This window comes from Oxyura jamaicensis, chromosome 1 (genome assembly GCF_011077185.1).
Source record: "Oxyura jamaicensis isolate SHBP4307 breed ruddy duck chromosome 1, BPBGC_Ojam_1.0, whole genome shotgun sequence".
Lineage (NCBI taxonomy): Eukaryota > Metazoa > Chordata > Aves > Anseriformes > Anatidae > Oxyura > Oxyura jamaicensis.
In genome coordinates this window covers 108,789,239-108,806,132 of record NC_048893.1, presented here as the reverse complement: position 1 = coordinate 108,806,132, position 16,894 = coordinate 108,789,239, and the positions used below count along the sequence as shown (strand labels likewise).

General features: G+C 44.0%; 1 protein-coding gene and 1 long non-coding RNA gene across 2 annotated transcripts; both read right to left on the bottom strand.

The window, feature by feature from the left end:
• Positions 1-74: 74 nt before the first annotated feature.
• Positions 75-16,894, bottom strand: LOC118160727. Its single transcript, XR_004747647.1, has 3 exons — positions 16,883-16,894; positions 16,738-16,741; positions 75-617 (listed from the first exon to the last, which is right to left on the bottom strand). It is a non-coding gene; the product is annotated as an uncharacterized LOC118160727 (long non-coding RNA).
• Positions 944-12,866, bottom strand: IFNGR2 (interferon gamma receptor 2). The gene is made up of 7 exons (XM_035315666.1): positions 12,687-12,866; positions 9,112-9,238; positions 8,492-8,667; positions 6,774-6,919; positions 5,251-5,404; positions 4,076-4,230; positions 944-1,867 (listed from the first exon to the last, which is right to left on the bottom strand). The coding sequence occupies exons 1-7, from the start codon at positions 12,760-12,762 to the stop codon at positions 1,694-1,696; spliced, it is 1,008 nt and encodes a 335-aa protein (XP_035171557.1). The 5' UTR covers positions 12,763-12,866; the 3' UTR covers positions 944-1,693.

The following is a 16,894-nucleotide window of genomic DNA, read 5'->3' as shown; positions in this document are numbered from 1 at the left end:
GAGACAGCAGGGAAGAACTCTCAGAACAGCTGTTGTGTAAGAATTATGCAGGCATTAATCAGACTAACTTCAGGTTCATGTTTACACTGCAGGTAGTTCAGCAGAGTCCAAGATGAATAGTGATTACTCAGTTTAGGTTATGTCTTGACCAGCTGCAATTGTGAAGCTACTTGAGTTACCCCTAACAAAAGTCGTCCCCCCCCCCCCCCACTGGCCTATTTCTATAAGAAATATTAAATAACCATCTCTAACAAAAATTTAGTACATAGTTTGTGTAGTAAAGCTTATTCACCAGGTTGTATTTTGTACTCATATAAGATCCTCCAATTGCCTTCTTATTTATGTCCTGCATTATGCGTATAGGTTGTTCTTTTGGGGAGCCTGTGGGTCTTTATTTGTTCTTACCAGACTTGAAGCTAAGCCTTCAGATAATTCCCTTGTCTTGGCACAGTGACTAATCACAAGGCATTAGAGCATTTCTTCCAGGAAATGGACTGAGGCAGCTTCTGCAAACTGTGACTGATTTTTGTCACTAGTCTTGTGTGTTCCCAGAAGGGGTGGGACAGCAGCAGCCCAGATACCTACAGCTGTGGCAGTGCCTGGCTCCATTAACAGCTCTAAGGATCCTGGGGAAGTCACTTGCGAGCAACCAAGCAAATTTATTTTATTTCATTTTTCTAAAAATAAGTTGTATCAAAAAATCAAACGGCTTTTGTGAGATAAAACCAATCTTTTTTAGTATAGAAGTGGTTAACTTTGTCTTTGGCCCTTATTAGGCACCTTCTAAACCCCCACAGGATTGTTATGTATGGCTTAATTTGTGGTCTTGCTTCTGCCTTGGGGGCATCAAAACAGATCCCTCAGTCACCCTGTGACTCGCAGGACTAGTCTGCTAGTCAACAAAATATTTCTTAGTGTCTAACCATTACTGATGCTTTTATAGAGATGCTGAGAAATGTGTATTTTAAAGCTTGTTTCCCTGTGCAGGGTGTGATCGGCTCACAGCAGGAAATGATTAATGCTTCCCAGGAACGTTAAGGCACAGATCCAAGGGTGAGGAGTGAACTATCATCCCTTGCCTTTATCATAGCAGTTCTTTCCTCAGGTTGATGATGAAGACGGTAAAGTACAGTCAAGGTTCCTCTTAGACTGCCCTTTTTACCTGGAGGGAAGCAGCAGTCACAGACTTCCTGTATTTACAATGACTCAGGAAAGCATAGGGGGTGGATTTAATACACTTTAAGTGGCAACACAGACTTCACAAATAAGAACAAAACAAAAACCCCAGTAGAAGTAATTCATGGTGCAATTACTCTCTCTGTAACACAGTCCAGGTTATACTAGGCCCTGCCCTAAAGTGCCATTATTTCTCAGTATTTGCTTCAAGGGGGGGCGGGGGAATGATGATACAGCCATAACTATCCGTCTGAAAGCAATTTAGTGTTCACTTCCCTTCAACTTCCACCTTTTCAGTCTCTTTGGCAGACAGAATGTTGTTGTAGCACAGCAGAAAACGTTTTTAAAAAGGCTCAGGTTCCATATTATTCTCAGGAAGCAAAGTCTTGCTCAGGCTTTGCCCATGGCCACGTGTTGTTTAGGGCTCCTTGTCTGTCCTGCGTGGAGCTGCACAGCACCACGCACAAGCAGGAGCCTCTGCAATGGCTGGAAACAGGCATTCTCACTGGGGTACCGCTTAAGTTACTTCACATTCACCGGAGTTGCTGTGTGAACGAGTGTTACCATCCAGAGTGTCATCATATGCTTCCCTTCCTTCTTCAAAATACAAAACACAGAGAGAATCGTGCGGAGCTTCCTCGTGGTAATTCTCCAGTGCTTCTAAATGAGGCATGCTAGGGTCTCTCAAATACTAAAAAAAAAAAAGAAACAACAGTTTAGAGATTTATCCACAGAACAGGTATGTTGGAAGTTAGAGACAGAGCACGTGCTACCAGCTACAGGCAAGTTGTTGCAGACGAGAATTCAAACACAGCTGCTAAATGTGTATTTTATTCTGGATTTCCTTTAGGCTATGGTGAATAAGGATAAAGATGTGTCATTTCTTTTCAGAACAAAATAAGTCAAACATTGAAGCAAGTTAAAGCAGCCCCTCACTTCATAATTTTTGATAAACTTATCTTAGGATAATATTCTTGTCAGTTCAAGCAAACTCCTACTAGTTAAGAACAAAGCACAGAAGAAAAGATCTTTTTTAATTACACCGCTGGGAACAACTGCAGGAACCTACCAACTAATGGCTCGTCTGAAGCACTGACAGGGCAAATGAGAGAGAAGATTCTGCTTTGTTCAGCGTGAAACAAGTCAGATCTGCACCTTTTATTGTTACCAGAAAACTCTAGTGTAATTTCTCCCTTGCAGTGAATTTTGGAGGGAAGGGGGCAGAGGGGATGTCAAAGGAAAAAGTAAATAGTCAGCTTTACAATGAATATATGGAATTTTTAATCAAAGAAAGGAAGACTAGGGGAAAAAAAAAATGGAGTCCAGAGAAAATGCTTTGTTCCTTGTTACCCCTATGTACTCTCCTTATTACTAAATTGATCTTGTGTTTCAAGAGAAAGTAGAGCCACCTACCACCTCATGGACTGAGTCTGTCATTGGTTAAAAAAATTAAAATAACCTTCACATTCTCAAAAGACTGATGTAGCATGTAGTGTTACACAGAAGCTTGTTGCATACTGTAGCAGATGCTATAATCTGGCTGAGACAGGACTGCAGCTCAAATCATCTCTGTCATTGGACAGAATTAACCCTAGTTCCAATTAGGGCACCACTTTTGTGGCAAGGATAATAAGCAACAGGATTATTTTTTCAGATGTATTAAAAACAAATGTTTTATACGGGAACTTCCAATACATACATTTTAACAAATTCAAGACATAAAGGAACCTCGGTTTGGCCTTCCTATGTAAAGTACTTTCTGTGGTAGAAGTGCTCCCTTTAAGTCTGATGCTGAAAGTTCAGAAACTTCTGCAAAAGAAGCATGTGATTTTTCTGAAAGCCTGTAAGAGTGCATATGAAACTGCCCTAAAATAATTATTTTGTACTAAAGGAAAGTGTTTTAAGAGGAGAAGCCCCAGGCTGGTTGATTCCTTTTAGAAATAAAGGTTTAGGAATTTGCTGGCTTGTTATGCAAAAACCTTTGCTTTGCGTGATACGCAATATAGCTGTCTTCACAGAGCCCCCACAAATGCATGAGGAGAGAAAGTGATCTGCTCTGCAGAAGTCCAGATTCATTTACCCATTTTTCTAAAAAAAACTGGAAAAACAGCTCCACAGTCAAAGAACAAACATTGTACAATGGACTGCTGTGGCACAGAGATACACACAAGTAAATGCACCTCAGAGAGCAAGCAAATACAAACACAGAAGAACATAAGCTAAACAAGAACTTTAAGCACAGTTCTTGATTTAAAAGAGTACTTCATATTTAAAAAAAAGAGGAAGAAGATCAGGACTGAAACAACCTTGTTTAGTACAGAAATGTGTGAGCTGCAATGAGAAAGAAGTCCTGGGATATTTTTTAGCTGAGTACTGCATAAAACAGAGAAAAAATAAAAGCCAAGAACACTTCCCCAGGCAGCCATTAGTCTTCAAGTCAGTAGTTGCTATTAAAGTGATCCACTTTGTTGTTGTTGTTGTTTATACAGTGTCAACTTTTTTGTATTTCATTTCTAATCAGGGACCTAGGTCCTACACATGTTCTACAGCACACAAAAGCTTTTTGCCTACAGTGAGCAACTGATTCAGGCGAGGTGAATTAGACAAGCAAAGAAAAGGGTGGAAAAGATGTAGACAAGGAAGAGAACCTTACTCCAGTTTTGTAACAGGATTATAGCAGTATCTGTATCTTAGTACAGAAAAGAAAATAACGCAGATGAGTAGAAGAGGAATAAGCTGGGAGACCACACAAGAGCAAACAGTTTACACTAAATCAGCAATCGCTTAGATCTATTTCTGTTCTGCAACAACTAGCTTCATTCATGTTTGCTCTAAGATCACCACTGTCTTTTGCAGGAAGGGGTGAGAGGGGGAAGAAAAATAAAACGTCTACACATACCTCTTCAATGTGTGATGGGATTTTTAAAGGTGGCTGACACAAATACTTGATTGTTTTGTGGTGTCTCCATAGAAAAAACAAACCGATTATTATGAGAATTAAAAAAAGACCGACCAACGTAAATGTTGTTATAATATATGCATCTCTGGTTGTCTCTGAAAAAGAAAACAAGGTTGGTTCTTACTTGTACAACATCACACCTAAAGCAACACACAGCAAGCTGAAATTTACTATCCATGGCAATGAAGCTACGATTTCCCAGGTTAAGGTCACAGCCCTGCTGTGTGGATGCACTCCAAACACCTTATTAGCTTCTTTTGTGGTTCCAGAAATCACCAGCTGCCTCCCCTCACCCACGCAGCCCAAGGCAAGCTCCCACATGCCATGCTAGCAGGGCAAGCGCCGAGAGGGAATCACCTCTAGCGGGCAGAGGGCCGGCAGGGAACGCAGCCTGCCCTGCTTCCAGCCCCAGTTTGTCCGCAGGGCACCATTAATGCCCGGGGGCTTTTCCTTTAGAACAGGCAAGCACCACTGCCTCCAACATCCAGCTTGGGGGCTTGTGATCAAGTACTGTAGGTCAATACTGCGAGGGAGGATGAGCAGGTTTCACCAACACATCTACCCGTGCATTTGAAGCACGCTGAAGCTGTGCTAAGTCTGGGTGTTGGAGGTCACGCAGAAGGATTCAAGAGAGGGACAAATGCTGTTACTTTACAGATGCCTCCTCTTTCCCTTGCCCTATTTTATATTTTGTACCAAAAAATGTCAAAATGTCGAAGAAATATGGTCAAAGAGGAGGGAGATGTTCCTGTCCTGCAGGAGGCAGTGGCTGAGGGTGAGGATTTGCATGAGTAACACCATCTCCTTCATCAACCATGTCCTCTAATGACCAAGTATTTGTGTTTTCTTTTTACATTATATTTCTGGAAATAATGCCCATAACAGTTTTTATAAAAGAAAAGGACAAGGGGAAGAGTATAACAAAGACCCTCAACTAGTGACTGAAAAATTCCTTATTAATTTGCCATTAATGACGACTATGAATTAGCATCAGTGGTGCCCTGTTAACACACCTGACAAATACGGGTACGTAACCGACCAAGTTACAGCAGCTAAGGCTCATGTCCTACACCCATCCCCATTACATAAGAAAAGTAATGAAAACAGACTTATACCACTCATTGGAGTTCTGTAACACTCCGGGATTCTCTGCAGTCCAGGGATCCGGTCATGTAAATTCCTGGCCAATTCTATTTCAATTGTAAAACAATAAAGTGTCATTTGCTTTAGGTTTTCGATTTTGAATAGTGCATTATTCACCTGCATCTCCTGTTTAAGAGACGAGAGAAAAATAGAGGTGTTACTATAAAAATCAGCCTTCAATGCAATTCTCCTCCCCATATTTACCATTCAAAAACATTTTTTTTCATTATTTATCTTTCCTTAACATTTCAAGAGAATGAGTGAAATATATTTCAAACTTTCCTACTTTGCCGTGTTTGAAATTTTATTATTTTTAAATGAAATAAAGCCTGACCATGTAAAACCATCTACAAGGGTATGAGCAGCAAAGGCACGGAAACTGATGCGAAGTCTCACTTTATTCACAAAACACTACTGGATGCCTTCATGCAGCTTCTGTGACACCTCCAGCAGTGAATGTAACATAGCAAGGGGGAAGGAAAAGCAAGCCATGAGAAATGTCTCCAGCGTTGGAGGAAGCTGGCAGAAGTGCACTTCAGTGCAGAGCTTCAGCCATCTCAGCTCCTTCTAGTGCTGAGAAAAACAGCTGATGGACAGCGCAAAACCTCCAGAGCCCTAACAAGGCCAATCTTTTGTGAATTTTTAACCTACGAGGGGCTGGAATAAGGACCTCAGTAAAGCCTGAATTATCAAACAAGAGTGACATCTTATCCGAATATCAAACACAAAAGTATTTTATACATGTATGAAAAAATACATGCTTGTGCAAGGAAGGAAGGAAGTGGAGGCGTTTCAGATTTAGCAAGGCCTTTGATGCACAAGGTTTAAAAAAATGTTTTCTGCTTCTGCTTTTCAAGCATTGGACTTGAGAATGTCATTTTTTAAATTCTTCTTCCTTTTTTATTTTTATTTAAAAGAAAAAAAAAAGGCAGTAGCATAGGCACACAATGAAATATATCAAACCCTCTTAAGTCTCAGTATGAACAGGGACAGCTCATCCCAGCTGTGTCCGACACGTTTCTAATAAATCTGTCTTTCTCTGCCCTAGCAGGACAGGCAACACCAGGCCAAAGCAACCTGATACTGAAGCCAACAGCACAAGCAAGCCCAGCACAGGAAAGGAGGAAGTATACTCTAGGTTTTTCCAAAACGCTTAAGTAAACTTTGGAATCTAAATGCCATTTTTTAAGCCACCTTTGACACTTTGTGGATCTCTTATTTGAACAGCAATGCAATTTAACCTTGATTTCATACGGAGGAAACAAAAAACAGATGTTTCCTGAAAGTTTTGTTAACACGTGTAATGCTTGTGCCAAGACCAGACTAACTCATTTTCAAACCACCAAATGGTGGCCTTTGCTATTAGAGGGAAAAAAAAAAAGACAACACACACATTTGGTTTCTTCCTCCATTTCTGCTGTTTTGCCAACAGATGCTGACTTATCTCGTAGTCACAGAGCCATTAAGAACAAGATAAATTAGATGGAATTCTTACTTTTTTAGTAGTAGTCGTTGCATTCTCCCAGTAGGACACATGATACCAGACAGTACCTTCTTGGGATTCGAAAGGCGGTGAGACACTAATGAGCAGTGAGTCAGAGCTTACAATCACGCTGTTCACTGCAGGGGGCCCTATGGTAGCTGAAAACAGAGAGAGAGCAGTGAACCTCTGGGACGCTGAACAGCTCATCATAGCATGTCCAGCTTGACTTAGATACTCTTATGCTCAGCAAATACACCAGGTATCAGCAGCTTTTTCCTCAACAAAGGGAACATTTTCTCATCTACTTAATGTGTTTAAGAAATCTTGTATTACAAACGCAATGTAGAAAATAAATAATAAATTTTCTAGGTAACTTTCCCTGGAAATTAAGTAAATCTTCACTAGTGTGAATCTGAATCTACCTGTAGTTAATGATGATACACTTTTTTTAAATTCAAATAGCCAGTTAAACCACATATTCCATGTTCTTTAAAAGCACGTTGTTTGGAGGGGTCAACAGATTGGAAGTTTGGAGGTACTCTGAGGTCTAAATCATGAAAATACTTTACAAAGCATTATCATTCCTAAGACAAGAGACTTGTGCAATCACAGGCTATGTATGGTCACTAGTCATTTATCCTTTGTATCTTGATGTCTTTCATTGGTTAAGTTTATCAGCATTTGTAAAGCACTCCATGATCTCAAAATAAAACACTTGGGCATATATTAAAATAATTGGCTGCTTGCACATTAGATAGGGGAAACTATTAATAAAAATGAATCCTTGCATGAAATTACTGCATGTTTTACCTCGAAAAAAGGTCTCTGTTCACTGATACTTTGGAGAAGATTGGCCTCCGTGATCTTTACATTGGTACAGACATTTCAGTTTCTTTCTACTTCCTGGTTCTGTAGAACTGCAAACGCCTCAGTGCGTGCTCTCACAAATTCCCATTACTGCTGTCTCAAGTGGGACCAATCCAAACCGTAAAGGAACAGAACGGCCCCCAGCCTTGGTGTCTGGGAACTGATCCCAAGGCCGGTCACACACAAATGACCAGATAGTATCTGTCATACTCCCCCAAGGACCAGACACACAGCCATCTCCCCACACTAAGCCACCCCTTTGTCCTGTATTCCCATTAGCCTTCCTAACTCCCCAAAGATACCACCCTCCCCCTACACAAACGATCCTACAGATGCATCAGCTGTACTCTTCAGTCAGGACTCAGGCAGTTCCCCACCCCCGTGCTCTTCATTACCAGGGAAAGTATCAGACTCTTCCCAGTATGGAGCACCATTACTCATCACAGCATACAGGAAAATGCAGCCTAAAGACTGTTCCACAGCTTTGTTAATATTTCAGAGGGTTTTTTTTTTTTTTAAACTCAACATTTATCTTCTCTGAATCCTGAAACCAATCACAGCAAGGCAAGGCCTTTGTTCTCTAACATAATAAAGGTCGTATTTGTTGTTAAGGCCATGCAAGGAAACTCATCAGTAACAGGTTTCTCTTTCCATATCTGCTGAAGGAATGCACTGCTAACACCACTGTAGAGGAATTGATGTTCAAATTCCTTGTAATATACTGAGATTTTCTGAAGGCTTTGCTAACTGAGCACCTACAGTTCTCTCACTTAGCTCTTGTACATAATAGAGTAAAAAAAATTCCAGAACAGATGGCACAAGTCTCCTTTGAGAGACCTATTGAAGTCATAAATGACACTTACTGTCTCTGTCTGCCACAAATGGATTCGTTTCCACCCAGTCAGAAGTCATTTGCCCCAGCTCAGACCTCACACGGAAAACAAAAGTCCAGAGACGCTCATTAAGGGACAGGGGAAAACTGCACTCAGTCTGGGTGATACGGGTGCAGTTCATCTCATCCCACTGGTTAAAGGCCCCTCTGCAACACAAACCAAAGGATAAATAAAGAACAGTGCAACTAGCAGAGCTCTAAAATACAATCCCTCCCGCCTGGAAGACTTCTGTAACAAAAGGATACGTAACAAAACTACTGCTTTCACAAGCATTTATCCTACAGCCCTTTCAGCACCTGCACCTCTTCAGTATCAGAAGAACTAAAATTAGTGAGGGAGAATGACAGGGGAAAACGTGCAACTTTGCTGGGTGCTCTTCAGGTATTCAATCTTTACTCAATTTAGTGGAAACATCAGAGGCTAAGAGATTCTCAGACTTCAGAAGATGCTTTCAGATATATGTAAAACATCTGTAATAACTCATTCGTTCATTCCTATGCTTATTTGTTTTTAGCAACTTTTTAAAAACTAATTGTGTTACTGGATTAGAGCAAGATCAGTTTGGTTGGTTTTTAGAACTATTTACTTACGTTTTAAAATGGGCTGTATATAACACCACGCCTCTATCTACTTTAACAGGAGACCACCTCAGCGCGCTACGGTAGTTATAGGAATAAACCTTTACATCCTTTGGTGCCGGTAAACGTGGAGAAGATTCTAAAACAAGAAAAGAAATAAAAGTAATTATTAAAACGTTCAAGTACACAGTAACTAACTTTTAGTCTCCAAGTTCCATCGCCGCATGTTACATTTTAGCTGATTTGCAGGCAAAACCACTTCTTCTCATTCCATTTCTAAGTGCACTAGTACATTTAAGTCCCTGCTATCCACAAAGCACTGAATTGCAACTGATTTATTCCATATGGAATATAGCACAGGAAGTATCAAGTCCAATACCAAAGAATTAGCCCTACCCAACTCCCCCAGGAAACTATAACTTAGGGTCCGCAGTCACTTCTCGTCACTATTTCAGTTGTCTCTCAAAGCTACTGTGTTACCAACTCAGACCACATTTTCCTGGATCATCTGCCTCTTGCTACCTTGTTTGAAAATGACAAGGTTGCTTCACTGAAGCTTTCCAGCAAACTTTTCCAGTGGCAGAAGAAAAAGTTTCTTCCCCTACTTAAATATTCACAACTCCATATGGGGTTAGGGTTGCACTCGTTCTATTTGGGAGCCTCAAGTTTTGTCAGTTTTGAAATAGGTGTCACACCACAGGTAAGGACAGAAACCTCTGTTAGAGGTGCACCTTCCACTAGTAGGAACACAACCAGCCAAATTTGGTCACATTGTATGCTCCGGGGACTGATATAAGACCTGAAGTGCTCTCAGGCAGCTTGTCAGGAAGTGAACGACACAGAAGTTGAAAGCAAATGGCTGTCCTCCAGTACAGGGAGCAGGCACCCCCCTGCCACCCCAAGCAGGGCGGAGGAAGCTGCCGTCTGCTTGGCGCTGCCAAAGGCCAGGCATGGAGCCGGGGGTGTAAAAAAGGCAACTGGTGGGAGCCGATAGCTGGCATATCTGCAAAGCAAAGCCACCGAAAGGCAAAGGGAGTGGTGATAAGGAGCTGGGAGAGCCAAACGAGGCCAAGATTATTACCCAGCAAGTAGGCCGAGCTGAAGAAGAGATGAAAATGCGGTTAGCAAGCGTCTTACAACCAGAAAAACCTCACACCATGAATCACAGAACTGCTGTGGCTCAGGTGGGAAGGGGCACGTGGGGTCTGCGGCCAGCCCCCTGCCACCAGCCCAGGTGCTCGGGACTTTGTGCAGGCAGTCCTGAAAGCCCTCAGGAGGGAGATGAGCACCTTCACAGCCTGCCTTTCCTCAAGGGAAAAAGGCTCTCCTTCCACACCTGGCTCGTACTGGTTGACGTAGCGATCACTTACTCCATGAGGCACATCGGGCCTACAGGTCCAAAGCTCAAAGACAGCCATGACATGACACAATAGCTCATGTGGTAAGGTTTTCTTTTGTTGTTGTTGCTCTCAAGACAATATTATCCTAAGATACAATTAATTTATTTATACATAAATAAGACCCGAAGATCAAGCATTCATGGTAAATTCTGGCCCAGCCTTCTGTGGGAATATTGGAATAGCTTTTCATTTTTATTTCCACATCTGATTTTGTCGCTTCTGCTGACAATGCTACCTTTCAGAGGAGGCGTAACGCCAGCATCTTAACATCCTTCACACACAGGACAGAAACCACACAAATCTTCATAAAGTTGTGCATTAAGCCCCAAGTCCCAAATATGAAATAACTGGTTATGCTCAAAGTTTTAATTGGGTATTTTACGAGTTTCTTAGCCGCAGCTTTTGTGAAGTGCTCTTAAGTAAACACACATTACATGACATTGCAGAGGCACCGTACAGCTTTGTAAACTGTAGATTCTTTACTTAAGATTCTTTAAAGTTAGAGTTAGAAATGCTACATAAGCTATTCATCTCTCAAGTATTTTAAAAGCTACTTGGAATCTTTCATTCAAGAAAAGTTTTCACTTTCTAGTCATAGAGGTTCTGTCACTGCTGGTCTGGCATGTGGGAAGGTATCTCACACCATCAGCAATCTGCACTGTCAGACATCCGATACAAACTAACTTTACAAAATTCAAGAAGGTTGCTGGATCAAAACACAAGTATTAGAATTTTTCTCTCCCTCTTAAAATAAAAAAGAGTAATGAAGGATGAGGGCAGCTGGTTCATTTTCTCTGCTATCAGGACTGCACACTCATTACCTTGCCTTATAATAGCACTCAGAAATGGATTTTTTCCCCTACCAGCTTCAAGAATACTGGAAAAAGAAACAAATCTATGGCTTTGTAGTTGAACACCAGCTGCCATGTGCCACCACGCACTTACTGCTGCACCTAGGAACTGGTTCTGTAGCACACCGAGGGACCACATTCACATTTCAATTTGCTATCTCAACTTGGCAAGTTACTTAAATTCCTGAACATCTTAAAGATCACCAGTTTGTACTACCAAGGTAACAGAGCACACACTTCAGAAGAAAGCACCTATGTATGCAAGCATCCTGGAAACACGCCCCAAACACAAACTACCTTATCCAGAGAAGGGCAGAAGTGCCCTGTCCTCCTCCCTGCCTCACAGGTGGTCTCACAGAGCAGCTTCTTTTAAAGCACCTGCCAAACAAGCCTCAGACTCTTTCTTCCTGATACCGATGCTTCTCGACTCTTCAAGCCGCAAGTCAAAGCCTTCACATAGCTGAGTGTGAAGCCACAAGTTATGGTGAGTGAAACCAGGCCAGCCTGGCCTAGCTGCTGGTTTCACAGCCTCTGTGCCTGCTCCTGAATGGCTTTTGAACCCTTCCCCTGCAACAGCCTCGGGACACATCATTTTGGCAAAGAAGGAAGTAGGCCTTCCCCGCCCCCCCCCCCCCACTGGACTTCAGCTGTTGCAGCTTATTGAACTGGCTTCTCACATTGCCAGACAGGCACCAAAGCCTGTAAAAGATGACTAACAGAAGCATGTGGCCAAATGGGGCTGTGTGACAGCAGCTGGCTGTTGTTTCTGGTCAGATTTTAAGGCACAGCCTCCCCCTTCTCTACAGGAGAAACGCACCACAGTGAGACGGGGAGGAGGCCCTGTGCTGACCAAGCACCACAGCAGCTCCCTGCGAAACCGTCTGTGCCTCAGCAATCTGGGGAGAGCAGGAGCGGGCACGGAGGTGCCTGGGTAGCGGAGCAACGACCCCACAGCACACACACATCAGCCAGACGTGCCACAGCTGCTCTTGCATGCTTGCAGGGACACGTACAGAAGGCTGGCTCTTAGTTCGGGCTCTACTCGGACAGGGAAAGCCTCCCATGTTGGCTGAGCCAAACAGGACACCCGATACACGACCCAAACAGCATCCCTGATACTTAGGGTCTCAAATAGGACTCTTAGGGTCCCCCATCAGTTAGCATTCCGGCTCCGGGCCAGGTCCCGCCTCACCCACCGCGGCCGGGGCCGCTCCCCGCGGCATGCCCGGCTTCCCCCCGGAGCCCCCTCCCGGCCTGTCCCGGTCCCCTCCCCGCGCGCCCCACCGCCCTCCCCGAGCCGGGAGCCCGCTGCCCGGAGGCAGCCAGCCGCACGCACCTTCGCCCGAAGCCTGGGCCAGGCCGAGGAGGAGAAGGAGAAGGAGGAAGGAGAGGAGCAGCGCCCGCCACGGCATGGCCCGGCCCCGGGGTGGCGTCGCGCCGGCCCCGCTCGCCCCTTGGCGGCAGCGCGATCCCCGAGGAGCGGGGCCGGCCGCGGCCAACCCTGGCGGGGCCGCCTCGCACCCGCCGCTGGCTGCCGGGGGGGAGCCCGGGAGAACACGGGGGGGCCGAACCGCAGCCACCGCCCCGGCCCCGCTCCTCCTCCTCCGCCCCCGGCGAGGCGGGTCCCTGCTGCGGCCCCGCCTGGGGCGGCCCCGGCCTGGAAGTGGGGCTGGCGGGACGTGCGGGCTAGCGAGCATTCGTCCTTGATTTCTTTGTCCTCCTTTCCTCCCTCCCTGCTTCCCTCCCTCTTTCCTTTCTCCCTCCCTTCCTCCATCCCTTTTTTCCTTTCTTCCCTCCTTCCTCCCTCCCTCGTTCCCCAGCGCCCTCGTGTCCACAGCGGCTCGCAGCCCCGACCACATGCGGTACGGGCGCCCTCAGAGGCACACAGCCCTGCGTGCCTGCCTACTGCGTGCGGTTGACGTGAGAAAATCTCGCACGAAGTGGTTAAAGTTCCTCAGCTTTCTCCGTCTCTTTCTGGCATAAACACCGACACGTGGTTAAGTCTAACCGCACGCCTTTAGCCGATGTTATTGATTACAGTATCGTGATTCAAAAACCAGAAGGCGATAGCAGGAGGCAGCGTTCCCCCCAGATGGCTGCTACTCTAACAGAACAACCATTATTTGTAAATAATTCACCAGGTAGGTAGGGATCCATTGTCTTCAAGACCCTCAGCACTGCACTTCAGTTTAAAAGCACAATAAAGTGGAGGAGCACTCCTTGCATCCCCTGAACGAAGCCAATACTCTCTCTTTTACACGTTTCAAAGAGGAAAGAAATGTTTTGTTAGTGCCAGATTGAGAACTGTGACCAGCAGGACTGCCACCAAAGGAAACCACACAGAGTTAGGGCACTTGAAACTTCCTTCATTCTCAGAAGGTATTGATAAAAGTGGCGTTCGGCTGCCTAAAGGCAGCGAGGTTGACACCACAGGCATCCTAGTTCCAGCAAAAGGTAAACAGGCAAGAGCAGCAAAGCACTAGATAAGGCTGAGCGGCTTTGGTTTCAACAGCTTTGGTTTCCAAGTAACCTTGGATGAATCACTTCATTCTTCGCTGTTCAGTTCTTCCTCGATCGAAAAAGATTCCTGCCTTTCCCTTCCCCATGTACGGCCTGCTCATAGTGCAAGTTTTCGGGGCAAAGGCCCTGCTCTTTCATGGTACAGCTGTAAAAAGGGCCGGAGTCTCAGCTGAAGGTTTTTAACACTGACAGGAATGCTAATGGCTAGACAAGAGTATAAACAGAGAGGGAGGAGAAGAGGGGAAGAAAAAAGAAAAAAAGCCAGAAGCACTTTTCTGAACATGCCTGACCTGCATTTGAACCCTTCTGGGAAGAGTGACTCACCTCTCAGTTGAGCGCTGCTGTTCTACTGAAACCCTCTGCTCCACAAGCTTCGCTTTTTGGATTTCCCCAGTGACCAGCCTGTGCGAAGAAGCAGATCCTTTGTTAATAATGTCTGAAGCCAGCGAAGGAATTTTGGTCACGCAGCATGAGTGTGACTCACAATGTGTTTCTGGGTGCGTGGAGCCAAGTGGGTAGCTGAGAAAGCCATTGGCCGCTTGTGACTCCAAAACCTAAAGAGCAAAATGGCTGGGCAGAGCATGTCCAGAAGGCATGGTCATTTTGGCGGCATCTCTAGTTCATGCATTAAAGAAATTTTGATTCAGAGAGGAAGGTCACGTATATTGAAAAGCACTTTAAAATGTGAACTGTAAAGTGGGGTTTCCCTCCACCCTTGCACTGAAAGACCTGTATTTACTGTAACTGTTGGAGGAATCCCGTAACCAAGTGTGTGTTTTCCCTTTGCCAAACCAGACAGGCAACTTTACAAGCTTTGGACTTAGTTTCAGCTGATCTTTCTGCTACCTTGAACTTCCTTTAAGTCAAAGCCCAAGGAAATTACTCTCTTACAGTCTAAATGGCTGTTAGGAGGGGCGTCAAGATGACCGGCTGTGCTTCTTGTAAGAAAGGTTAACGAAACAGGTGGCTTTCACCATCAGTGGTACATTAAGTAGAGCTGAACAGAGAGAGGAGTGAATTGAGAAGAAACATTGGTTTAATGAAGATGGAGAAAAGAGAGAATTTGAATCAAAGCAATGTCTGATCTTTTCAATGAGCTCTAGAAGAGGAAAAAAAAGAGAGAGGAGAGAGAGAGAATAAACCCAAGAAATCTGTAGAACGTACAAGAGTTCAGAGATAATTATGTATGTTTCTTTCTTTCCTTTGAGTTTAGAGAGCAAAAAGCAAAGTTAGTGCCAAATCAGAAAGCAAGGTATAAATTCATTTTTCTTGCTGGCCCCCTTTCCTCAACAAAGGTATCAACATGAGAAAGTGAAAGGAGAAGAAAGTACACTCTAGCAGAGAAATAGCTCCAAAATATCCCTGCCAGTTAAAAGTTCTTAAAAGAAAAAAATCACTGAGAAGTCTTATATGTAGAAAAAATTAATTATGGCACATAATGGCAATAAATTGACATGATAATTACTTATAATAAGTACTTTGGGGTATATTTCACCTATGCAAGCAATTTTCTACCCTAAAATCCCAGTCTTGCTGTTTAGTATGCATGGATGTTTGGGTCCACCTTCGTGAAGCTGAAACCAATGCACCAATGAAGATAGCCAAGCAATATCAAGGCAATTACTTTCCTGCAGCTAAATTACCAGCACAGAATCTTGAAAAAAAATGAATCCACAAATGATAAGAAATTTCTCAAAAAGTAATACATTTCACCTTTACATGTGAAATACAGAGTTGAAACGCATTGATTCTAAGATCCAGGGACACCTCATGCATTAGATAGTGAGCAGTAGTAGGTGGACAGTTTTGAGACCACAGGAATATAAGAGGAAAATCTGCCACCTTCTCTGTATCCCGCCAGTCACCCTCTTCTAGGCCCATAATGCAAACAACCAGGGCTGACTCAGTTAGGAAACCAGGCAGAAGAAGTTTAAAAATATTTTTAAGCCTCTTCCTGGAAGGGAAATGTAATTAAGTTGTTTGACTTTGTCCTGATGTAAATATATATATAAATCTTGTAGGAAAGCCATGCTGGATGGTGGTCAGTTTGGATGCAAAGCCTCAGCCTGCAAAATTTGCTATGGGAGCTTTACTTAATTGTGGGAGAAAGTTGGAATGATTTGGACACTCATCTGCAATCTGGGTCCTAAGGGTATTTAAGATTTTAAATGCACATTTCCAATTCAGAAAAAACAAACAAACAAACAAAAAAAGTTGGTTCTTTTAGAAGTTCAGCTCCTGGTGGGAGTAACAAAAATATTGTGGTGCCCAGCATCTGACAGACTCAGCCTTCTGTGGCTCCCTTCTGTTCACAAGGGTTAGGTAACAGGAAGCATCTCTGCACAACAAACAGCTAAAGGCATCCGGCTCTATCACCTCATGCTCTTATTCCCAGCCTGCAAAGGCACAGGTGTTGCCATCAAATATGGCCACCTTCAAAAGTTAAAAACAAATCACGAGATTAAAGAAATGCTCTTAATATCTTGGTATTTGGGATAGCGATTGTATTGTGTTTTTGTTGGGTGTGATGGGATATTCACCCCTCCCTTCCATCTTTGAGCGTCTGAGAGAGCAAATGAGCATCGTATCTATTCACAAATGCATGGAAAGAGGTGATTTGGGGTGGTGCTGTGGAGCTGATAAACATCTATTTATTCTCTCTCTCTTGTCCCTGGACAGCCGCCTAAGCCTTGGCCCCCCATGTGACACTTCTCTTCCCAACCAGTTGTTCTTTAGCACCTGTATCTGGTCTGCTCTCCCAACAGCATTTATGCCGTGATTCCTGCTCTCAGAAGGAAATCCTGGGTACAACAGTCTTCACCCCACAGGAAGGTGTGAACATCCACAGCTGTGAGCCGTGCCTGGACCCTGCTCAGACCTCAGCAAGTCGTAGAAATACTTGGGTTTGCATTTGACCATGCAAACTTGGTGTTCTGGTGACTTTAGAAGTAGGGTTGAGATAAGGACCACGATGAGGTATGCACACGAGCACATCTTTCCAAAGACAGCAACTTAAGTAGCCTC